At 42.5% G+C, this 11733-nt stretch overlaps 1 protein-coding gene across 1 annotated transcript in view; it reads left to right on the top strand.

The window, feature by feature from the left end:
- FLVCR1 (FLVCR heme transporter 1) overlaps positions 1-11733 on the top strand; it is a 37145-nt gene continuing 25412 nt past the window's right edge. The window contains exons 1-2 of the mRNA XM_054985958.1: positions 1-714; positions 1532-1676. Coding sequence (XP_054841933.1) covers positions 1-714; positions 1532-1676 — 859 coding nt within the window. The remainder of the gene's footprint in view (positions 715-1531; positions 1677-11733) is intronic.

Here is an 11733-nt window from a genome sequence, read left to right as displayed (position 1 = left end):
ATGGGTGGGGAGGGAGCTGACGTGGTGGAGGCCGGCGAAGGTGAGGAGGAGGGTGGTGGTGGTGGTGGTGAAATAGTGGAAGTAGTACCTTTGCCTCCCTTCCAGCAGAATGGATGCATCCTGGGTAGGGAGCCAGAGCACAGTAGCAGCTCCACGCCTCTGATAGCAGAGACTGATGCGGAGGGAGGAAAAACCACTGCTCCTTTTCATAATCTGGAAGAGCTCCCTGAGATTGAGGCCATGTTATCCTCTTCCACATCAGAACCAAAGGTGACACCTCGGCTGTCCAAGCTCAGACTGGTGGTTTTGGCTGTGTTCAGCTTGTATTCTCTGGTGAATGCCTTTCAGTGGATCCAATACAGTATATTGAGCAGTGTGTTTACAACCTACTATGGGGTGACCAATGCTCAGATAGACTGGCTTTCCATGGTCTATATGGTGGTATATGTGCCTCTCATCTTTCCTGCCACCTGGCTGCTAGACACTCGTGGACTCCGACTCACTGCCTTGCTGGGATCTGGACTCAATTGTTTGGGTGCCTGGGTTAAATGTGCTAGCGTCCAGCAAAACCTTTATCCAGTCACTTTGTTGGCCCAAATCACTTGTTCCGTGGCTCAAGTCTTTATTTTGGGACTGCCATCCCACATTGCCAGTGTCTGGTTTGGGCCCAAGGAAGTCTCTACTGCCTGTGCTGTAGCTGTGCTGGGCAATCAGGTGAGGAGTGGAGAAAATAATGGGTGATGGTCGGGTTGAGGGTGCGTTCGGGAGGGATATGCATTAAAGAATAATGTACTTGTGTTTAAAGGGGAAAGGCTCGTGTCCTTGTGTGTATTATAGCCAGAATAAATGTTCTAAAGCAACTTAATTTGTAGTCCAGGCAAAAATGTCTAGTTTTAAAAAATGAACTGGATGTTTCCTAGATTTCTTGATGTAGTTTTGTGAGGTTTTGCGGCAGTAGTCCTATTCCCCTTACACTCTCCATGCCCAGTTGGAGTGTCATGCTAACCTATTTAGCTTCATCTTGAACTTTTTAGAAATAATATTGCAAAAACAGAAGGCTGGGCTGAAATTTGAAATACCGTGTCTTCTGCCTTTTATTTGGAAACTAAATCTAATATTTTGTGATTAAATTTGTCTGCTTTCATCAGTTTACCTGAGAGAAACTGATTAGTGCTTTGGATCTTCAGTTGCAGTTTCCATGATTTTAGAGTTTGTAAACTCACGGTATGGATACACTTCAAAAGGGTTGTCAGATATTCAGGGAGAGAATGACAGGGCAAAATAAGGCTTATGCTGGGCTTTATTTGTAAATCTAAGTTCCCGCATAAAACTGGCACACACAGTTTCTCCATCAGTGTTCTGATTGTACCATTTCACTTTAATATGGGGAAAATTAGTTTATATAAATACTGTAAGTTTGCACCATCAAACAAGTTGTTCTTTAGGATGAGGGAAGAATATGTTTTTCCTTTGGTTTGTTATAACATTGCAATGCTTTTTAAAACCTTGCACTGTGTTCTTGTTCTTACAGCTAGGCACAGCAATTGGTTTTCTCTTGCCACCTGTTTTAGTTCCAAACACAGAAAAGGACCTTGATCTCATGGGACATAACATCAGCATCATGTTCTATGGCACAGCAGCAGTATCAACACTCCTATTTCTATTAACAGCTCTTGGTATGTAAATTTACACATAAAGAGTTTGAACTTAATGTGAGAAGTCATAAAGGAATTATGAATGGATTTCTTGTTCTAGTGTAGTTTTCTCTCAGACATAAAGTCCAATCTCACCATAATTATACATGTAGCACTAAGAGCCTAACTAGGCCATTATACAAACTGTAGTGGTAAACTTGGGAGGGAGGCATTTAGAAGGGAAGGCATATTAAAAATCACATGCAAGAGAATGTGTGTAATTGCCTTTTAAAACTAGGAAACTAGTGGCTATCATAACATCCTGTGCCAGTGAGCTTCATAAATCAACCACACTCTGAATGGTCTGTTGGTTTAGACAATGGTCTCTACTTTATTTTACTGGATTCCTAGTCCAATACTCTAACCCCTACACTAAACTTAATGGAACTGAACCTCATGCACAGACACTACTGTAAAAGAGAGAATAAAAGTGTAAAAGATCTTTGATCTGAGGGGGCTGCTAGGGCATGGGGAGGAAGTCTCGGAGGGAGAGAGCCTCCTAGTGTCTGTCAAGCCCCTTTGGGCTTTGCGTGCACATGGTTCCAGGTTCAATCCCCTGCGTCTCCAGTTAAAAGGACCAGGCAGTAGGTAATGTGAAAGACATAACTGAGACCCTGGAGAGCTGTTACCAGTCTGGATAGACAATAGTAATGTTGATAGACCCATGGTATGATTCAATATAAGGCATTTTCCTGAGTGAAAGATCCCTCTCCCAAGCCCCTTCACTTCAAAAGGCAAGTCAGACTTCTTCACCTAGGTTTGATCCAGGAGGTAAAAATCTGTGAAAGAAAATGGTATTTTTGGTGAGAAAAATAAAGGTAGAAGGTTGATGATTAAAGCCCACATGTGATTAGAGCCAGTTTAGTGTAGTGGTTAAGAGCATGGGACTCTAATCTGGAGAACCGGGTTTGATTCCCCACTCTTCCACTTGAAGCCAACTGGGTAACCTTGGGTCAGTCACAGCTTCTTGGAGCTCTCTCAGCCCCACCCACTTTACAGGGTGTTGTGGGGATAATAATGACATACTTTGTAAACTGCTCTGAGTGGGTATTGAGTTGTCCTGAAGGGCAGTATATAAATTGAATGTTATTATTATGTTATTATTACACTGATGGGTGGCAGAATGATACGGAAGACACTCATTGAGGCTAATATGGGGAGTGAAGAAATCAGGGGTTGAAGTCAGGAGATAGTGGTAGCTAGCTGGGAGGCAAACAGAAAGGATGACAGGAAAGACCATCATTAGGCTGGAGAGGCCGTGATGGTATAAGACCAGATGCAGAGAGTCATAAGACAGGCAGCACCTACCTGCCTCCTCCACTCCTAACCTTGCCCCCACAGGAACATTTATGCTGGCTGTTGTGGGCTTATCCATAGCTGAGCCATTGCCTGAGGGTCTAGTGCTGAGCAGACACTGTATCACTCTGCCTAAGGGCCAAATTATGTGTTATGGTAGCTATGGCTCCAACTTGTGGCAGCTGACACCATTTGTAACTAAGGATGGTCATGGGTTGCCTCTCCTCCCAGCAGCTGGCCCTGAGTGACAACTGAAGTGTGAGCAATAACAGGGAAGCTGTTCTCCTGGAAAGGCAGGAACCAGTCAGCAACCTGTAGGGAGAGTCTTTCCAGACACCTCATGTTGTGCCATGTTTGCAGGGGTGGCACTCTTGGGAGAAGGAATAGGCCTTTGTTGTTGGGGCCAAAGTGAGGGCAAGCTGTGAGAGTGGGGCCTGTGGTTGGGAAGGGCCTTAAGAGCTGTCTGGCAATGCAGTTGGGGGTAGCTGGGATCAGAAGAGGATTGAGTATGGATCCTGGGAAGGCAGGGCAGTGCAATGTAACTTGCCTTGCCGCTAATGCTAATAAAGAAGGCTCCTACCAATCCTGCATCTTATGAGCTCTGTACAGGAAAGGTGGTATGGACATCTGGCCAAAGCCAAGCCTGCTGCAAAAAGTTGTTGGTCCCCTGTCGGATACATGCTGCCCCAGATGTCCTGATGGGGACTGCATCATTTTTGAGAAGAATTTAGCTGTTTAAAAATCACCACGAGGGCTCAGTAATACTATGTGATTTTGCGCTCTCCTCTGTGCTATTTCAAGTACCTAAACATTCACAGGGGCTGTTTCAGCATTTGAATAGGCATTGAGGTGGGAACATGATTGCATGTTGCTGCTGCACCTTGTGGCAATTTTTAAGTGACTAACTCTTCTGTAAATCAGTGGCCACAGGTTGGCTGCCATAGCATGTACCTTGGCCCTAAGTCGTCAAGAGGTTATATTGTTGAAGGCTTTCATGTTGTAGATTTTTCGGGCTGTATGGCTGTGGTCTGGGCATTGTAGTTCCTGATATTTTGCCAGCAGCTGTGACTGGCATGTCACTGAGAGATCTCTGTCTTTTGGTGCTACACCTCTGAAGATGCCAGTTACAGCTGCTGGCAAAACATCAGGAACTACAATGGCAAGACCACAGCCATACAGCCCGGAAAACCCACAACAACAAATATCATCAAGAGGTTGATAATGGAGCAGTTAGGAGGTGGGAAAGAAGGGAATGGGAACAGTAAAGTTGGAGACTGTTACTTGGAGGTGGATGACACAAGCATATCAAATTTAGAATGTCTTCCTCTGCACTAGAGATGTAACGTTTCTAGAAATTTTGAAGCCTCTGAAATTTGGGGGAAATTATATATACTATATAAACTTATTTTACTGCATTAATAATATAAAATGCATCATCTATAACTCTGTATGAAGTATTTGGTAAATTTATGAAGCTTGAAAAGAATAAATGCCTTAGTTTGCTACAAGCCAAAACTGTGACTATACAGTACTACAATGAGAGCTGCAAATTGCTGCACTGCACCCTATGCCACTTTAGCATAAGTTTTTGCTATCTGGGAGGTAGGAAAAAGTTGAAAATGGGAAACCAGTATATTTGGATAAACCATCTCTTTTGCATTACTACCATATTTGGTCATTATTTTACTTTAATATTGAAAATGGTGAACAATAGTTTATCATAATATTATTTTAATTAATGTACTACTGAAAGGTTTCTTGACCATATAATAAAGCTGTTCAGTATCATATTACTGCAAATTTACATGTAGAGTGATTAGTCACATTTAAACAATAAATATATTTTGAAAAAATGTTGCGCATCTCAACAGTATATACAGGGATTTTGTAATGCCATCTTATTTAAAAACTTCGTTCTACACACTGTGAGTAAACCATGTCTTTGAAAGTTTCATTCATTCTTTAAGAGGCAAGTGTTTTTAGTGGAATCCTTCCCCCCCACCCCAAAACCTTTCTGGGATTTCCTATATCTGTTTCTCTCATACTATTGGATAGAGATGAGCAGGGAATATTGTTAAAATGTTACAGCATTTGAGAGCCTTCAAGCAACAACTTAGCAGTTTTAACAGGAACAAGTAGAATTAAATTCTGGATACATTGTAAAGAAAAATGTACAATACTTGGCAACAGAGCAAATCTGAGGAGAGTCAAAAAGAATAGATGGTGAACCTGGCAAGAAATGAACAGAATTATTGTTAGCTAGGAGAAAACAGAACACTAGTGTTATGGTCAGTCTTGATGTGAGTGCTGTCCCTCTTTTTCAGACCAGGATGTATATGCAGCATCACTTAGGGCAATGCCTTCCTTCTGTTACCCTAAAGGGGGAACTCCTCATGAGTTGGGGGAATTAGCATGAGAGGAGACGCAGCAAGAGGGGGTAACTGATTTCCACCAATGTATACCAGGATTGTTCCCTTAGAGGACTCTCTAATAAACAGGTGGGTGTTCAACAGGAGTGTTTTTTATTAAAGGGGCAGTAAAAAACGTTGCACACAAATACACACAAGGCTAACTAGGAAATCAGTGAAAAAGTGAGTTTCAGGGTAGGTGATATTTACCAGTCTAGGAGAGACAGAAGATGTCCGTAGAGAGTAGCAGTTTGAATGACCAGCGTTACGTGGCAGGAAGGAGAAGGCTCAGATACACGTCTGAGGGTGTTCATGTGGGTCCAAAGACACACACAGTTATGGTGGAGGGCAGCCCAATTATACTGTGAAACCTACCCTGGGGCAGGATCACGTCTTCTGTCCCAAGAACAGTAGCTTAATGGCTGTCTCCAGAGGTGAGACAATACATTGGGAAAGGCTTGATTGAGCATATCTAGACAGAGCTATAGATAAAAAGGTAATTGATGACCCACAATTAGCAGAAGGGAGGAGTTATCAGGTCCCTGAATAACTGATTAGGAAGAGAGGAGATCAGAAAGGTGTGGATGAGAGAAATTCCTGGAAGACCTCTTTTGTCTTAAGTCTTTGCACATTTCCAGGGACTCATGACTCACATTTCAGTAATTTTCCAACTTCAGCCAGATTGGGAACTGTTCTGCCTAGCCAGGGAGCGTGTCTTCTGCTCAAGGCACATGAGGAGAAGGGGCTTATGATATTGCTATAACTATAAACTGCCCTTTCAGTGCGAGGGAGGATCTGACTGCTAACACTTCCGTTTGGTAAAGATATAGCACAGTGTTGCAGTCTCCTGGGCTCAGGCCAGGAATACTATGTGAGTAAGATGGGAGGCATGGGAAGGTACCTGTGTAGGGACAATTGCTGTTTATTCAGACAAGTTATACAGCTTCATGTGTCCACCACAGTAACTTCTCTATATATGGGTCTCTTGATACATTTGGATAACACATTGTAAGCATACAGAGGAGAACCTACCCAAATGAGCAAGCAATGCTGCCCTTTTGTAGTACCATCATATCTTTGGAGGTACTTTTGAATTGATAGTTGAATCCACGGTGCTTCAGCTTCCAGGGGCAGGGATCTGTGTTTTCTTCAGATTTTCCCTTTGAGCTGCAGCTGCATGCCATGCTATTCCCAAGGGTCCTCTGCCCTCAGGACTGAGGGTGCCAGGAACTGCAGCAGGAAGGGGGAAGTTTGTTTGCAGTTGTGCTTGTGGTGGTGAAGATCTTACCCAATATACTGGTGTTTCTCTTTTAATGTTTCAGGTTGTGCCTCATTAAAAATGTGTTACCTGACCATATGCTGCTTAATGTTCAAAGGAGTCAAAGAAGCATTTTTTAAATTCATAGTTAAGTAAATGTCAGAAGATGAGCATCTGATCTCTTGCAGGATCAGGTTCTAGCAGCCAGGAAGACTTTGTGTGGTCTAAATAAAAAACATATGAATTTTTTAGCAAGAGCAAGGAGCCAAAGCCAGTGTCACAGTCCGTAAGAGTGGGAGTAACTCAGGATATAACTGGGCTGGATAAACCAGGAACCAGACACTGGAAGCCAGTGGTCAGCAGGGAGACTTGAAACAGACCAAAACAGTCTGGTAAGCTCGGAGGGGTAATCAAGTGTTTTCTTTCAGTGCTAAGTATGCAGCTGAAGTTGCTCAGCAGGTCTGGAAACTTTACAAAAGGCAGAGTAGTCTTGGCCCTCAACTGCAGTCTTGAAAGGGCTCTAGACAGCAGTCTTAACAGTTCAGCGAACAGGGAACAGGAACCTGAACTGCTGGGCTCCAGTCCCAGTGGAGTCTGGCCACAAACTGTTACTCAGTATAGCTTCTAGTGCAGTTATTCTACTTCAAGTTGTATTTACTTCACTAGCATATAATCCATTCAGTAATGGGCTTGTTTTCCTCCCTTGGCTCGTAAAGTGGAAACGGATTGATATTTTATTTTTTATTTTATGTCATTTATAGTCCGCCTTTCTCACTGAGACTCAAGGTACATACTATGAGATTAGTGTAGTCAATATCAAGGACATTTCAATAAACAATGGCATAGTGTAAGTAAATGCAAGTTTAAAAAGACATGACATTAGCAAAAATTCAATAGAGAGTTGAAGAAATAGTAAAATAGAGCATAAGCAATTCTAGGACTGACATTAGACAACATAGAAATACCCAGTAGGATCATACTTAAAGCACATGTAGTACAAAGGACCACATACTTAAAGCAACAAGATGTAAGGCAACATAGTGGTGAAGTCTATGGTACCTAACTCATTAGTGAAGCATCTCTTTGCACCCCCTCCCTATAATGCAGCCCTCCTATCTGAGTAAAAAAATCCTTTTGGAATAATTCAGTTTTGCATTGTTTGTGGAAAGGCAGGAGAGTGGAGACTCTCCTCCTCAAGCAGGCTGTTCCACAGGGCATGGGCCACCACAGAGAATGCACGTGTATGAGCTGCTGTTGATTTCGCCCATGTGCAGGGTGGCACTTGCAGGAGACCCTGTTCTGATGAGCAAAGCTGCTGTGTAGGAACATAGGGAGAGAGATGGTCCCATGGTTAAGCTGGACCAAGATCATGAAGAGCTTTGTATGTGATAGCCAATACCTTGAACTGATAGGCAACTAATGGAGTGACTGCAGGATAGGAGTGATATTCATACTTCTGCTTGCTCCTGATAACAGCCAAGTCGCAATGTTTTGCACCAACTGGAGTCTTCTAGTTGACTTAGACATTACATTACAATTCATTACAATAGTCAAGTCTTGATGGTACCATGCTGGTGGCCAGATTCACTATGTTAGGATTGGAAGCCATCTTCCAGGCTAGAATGAGGTTGTAGAAAGCATTTTTTTGCAGCCGTCTTAACTTGCTTTTCTAGCAGTAGTGCTGGATCCAGTATAATCCCTAGGCTCTTAACTGAGTCTGCAATGGTCAGACGAACTCCATTGAAAGTGGGGAGTACAATGTCCTTCAAGATTTCTGACTTCCCAACTAGCATCACTTCCATCTTGTCCGGGTTCAATTTCAATTTTTTCGTTTTCAGCCATTTGACCACAGCTGTCAGACAGCAATACAAGATTTCTACTGCATCCTGTGGGGACTTGGATAGTGTGTTATAGAGTTGGGTGTCATCTGCATATTGATGACATCCCACTCCATAGCTGTGAATGACTTCTAAGGGCTTTACATAGAGGTTGAATAACATGGGAGATAAGATTGCACCGTGCAGAACCCTGCAAGATAATTCTCATTTTGGGGATAGCTGAACTCCGACAGCAACTCTTTTAAGTCCGTTCCATGAGAAATGATTAGGCTGCAGAATTAGACGGGAATGGCTGTGCTTGTATCCAACTATGAACAAAGCTAGACCGTTGTGTTACAGAACCGTTGTCCCAGTTGCATGCCAACCCCAGCAAGTATGAAGGAGGAATGGTTGTTCCCAGGCAGATAGTGATGGCTTGGTCAAGGGATGTCTGGGGTAGATGAGAGCAATTCTCCCATGGTAACCAGACTTATTAACTAACTGCGTCCATATTGCCAACCTGGAATGCAAGCAGATCATATAACAGTTTTATCATAGTTATCTTTGGAATGGGACACTACTTGGCCAAGATAAGTGTCTGTAGCTAAGGCTGTTTGGGACCTGAAAGCAGAGGGACAATGTTCTCCTCCTTGAAAGGCAATGGGAGTCAAGCTATAGCCATTCTGGTCACATGGTATGTTCAGTATTTTATTTTTTATTTTATGTCATTTATAGTCCACCTTTCTCACTGAGACTCAAAGTGGATTATGCAGTGTAAGTCAGTACAGTTAATTTATATTTCAGTAAACAATGTGATAGGACAAATTTGCAAAGATTTAAAATTCAATACAGAAAGGAAAGAATGCTGAAACAGAGCGTAAGCAATTCTAAGATGGATGTATTAAACAACATAGAAACTACCCAGTAGAATTATACTTACAGCAACAAGCAATACATAAGAGTAAAGTCTGTGGTCCCGATCTCTTGGCTGATGCATCTCTCTGAGACCACCTCCTTACAGGGGTGTAGACTTTCCAATTTCCTGGGAGTGGGGCTGGGGCTGGGCCAGAGGCACTGCTATATCCGGTCCTTAAAGGCACTGGGGCCCAGTGATGACATAGGGAGGAGCCAATGACATCAGAGGGAGGGTCTTCCATTGCCAACATCTATAGAGGTGGGGCCATGGGGGATTTAGGGAGGGGCTCCCCACAAATTTAGGGGGACCTGGGCACCCATGGGGACCCCCCTAACAATACCCCTGGGCTGGACCAAACCTAGGAAAAGGTGGGAGTTGACTAGTGGTTATAGTGCTATCTCAGCAATCTCCTGCTGTGTCCTGGTTTTGAAATTCACTTTTAGGATAGTCACTTTAAGATCTACAAATATACATACCATGTTTATAGGACAAACTAATGGTCACAAATTTGACACTAAAAAGGCAACACAAAAAAGCCTGTAGGGAAACATTTTTTTAAGTTTTCCTGGATGTTCATTTACAGAAGTCTTGATTCTGCCTTATTCATAAGGGTGACTTAGTGAAATTTAATAAATTGTGGCATCACAGATGCCTTCATTTGGTAAATGTGTGGTTGAAGTCTGAACCAGGGCACAATACAAAACAGTTGCTGTGCACTCGATTTCTGAGCAATGTACAGAGTTCAGAGTAGTAGCAATCACCTTCTTTTCATTTCAAACTCATATCCTATAAGTGAGTACAAGCACATTTTGAGGCAATTCAGAACAGTGCTGGTCACAACCCCAAAGAAAACTCAGTTATACTACCTAGGATTGTATATACCTTGCTTTCTTAGCACATTTCTTCTCGATGTTCTCTCTGGGCTGCACACAGGGCAAAAGGAAATTTTTAAAAGGCCTCTGATCTGCATCCCCCCATTAGTCTTGTTCATGCAGATGGGCTTTCTCATTGTTTCAGAGAGAGAGCACTCAGGCTGCCATTTTAGAAATTGTCCTTTTCTGCAATAGATACCACCTCGCCATTTAAAAATGGAATGGAAATTGAAAGAGGAGCTTAGGAGTGGCTGAAGTGGCCTCCACCACTACCATGATAAAACTAACTGCTCTCCCACACCCAGCCCCCCGCCAAACAATAAGCAAACAAACAAACAAAGCTATTTCAACAAGGAAACATAGGGTCTACCCATTCCCAGTGTTCCATTTCCAACATACGATGTAATGATAAAGCAATTGAAAAGTAAAATAAAAAAGAGACTCACTTTTTCCCTGTTAAAAGGAACAGAAGCTGTTTCTTAACAGAGTAGCATTGATTGCAGAGAAAATGTGATGATGGGTGGTTGGAGCGTGCTGGCAGGTGTGAGTGTGAAAGAGAAAGAGAAAATAACATACTTATACAAGTCTTAGTTTTAGAAAAGTAAGTGTTCTTTATTATAGGAATTCCATACTTTGATAGGAAAGCAGAGAGAAAGATTCCTATCTACCAATCTATTCCTGAGGAGGAAGTTCTGAGATTAGCAATCTACACATCAAAGGACAGTTCAGGGCAGTAAAGGAGTAAACAGTAAACAGATGCCCAGACCTGTCTATCTTTCTAACTCTGGTTTCTCCCTCTCTAAAACCTGAGGAAAGGGACAGCGTTAGAAGTGGAGTCTTGTTGTTACTGTTATGTTCTGTCAAATTGCCTCAGACCTATGGTGACCCTATGAATGAAAGATCTCCAAAATGTCCTATCATTAACAGACTTGCTCAGATCCTGCAAACTGGAGGACATGGCTTCTTTTATTGAGTCAAACCATCTCATTTTAGGCCTTCCTCTTTTTACTACTGCCTTCTACTTTTCCTAGCATTATTGACTGTTCCAGAGAATATTGTCTTCTCATGATGTGACCAAAATATGATAGCCTCAGTTTTGTCATTTTAGCTTCTAGGGAAAATTCAGGCTTGATTTGATCCAGTACTCACTTACTTGTCTTTCTAGCTGTCCATGGTATCTGCAAAACTCTCCTCCAGCACCACATTTCAAATGAATCCATTTTCTTCCTGTCAGCTTTCTTCACTCTCCAACTTTCACATCCAGACATAGCAATGTGGAATACCATAGTTTGGATTATCTTGATCTTGGTTCCCAGAGAGACATCTTTATCTTTAAGGATCTTCTCTAGCTCCCTCACAGCTGTTCTTCCAAGTCTCAGTCTTCTGATTTGTTCATTGCAGCCTCCCATTTGGTTGATGATTGAGCCAAGAAACAGAAAATCTTGGATAATTTCAATTTCCTCATTCTCAAC

Source organism: Eublepharis macularius, chromosome 1 (genome assembly GCF_028583425.1).
Source record: "Eublepharis macularius isolate TG4126 chromosome 1, MPM_Emac_v1.0, whole genome shotgun sequence".
Taxonomy (NCBI): Eukaryota; Metazoa; Chordata; class Lepidosauria; order Squamata; family Eublepharidae; genus Eublepharis; species Eublepharis macularius.
Note: the sequence above shows the minus strand (reverse complement) of the source record. Positions and strands in the feature narration are given on the sequence as shown.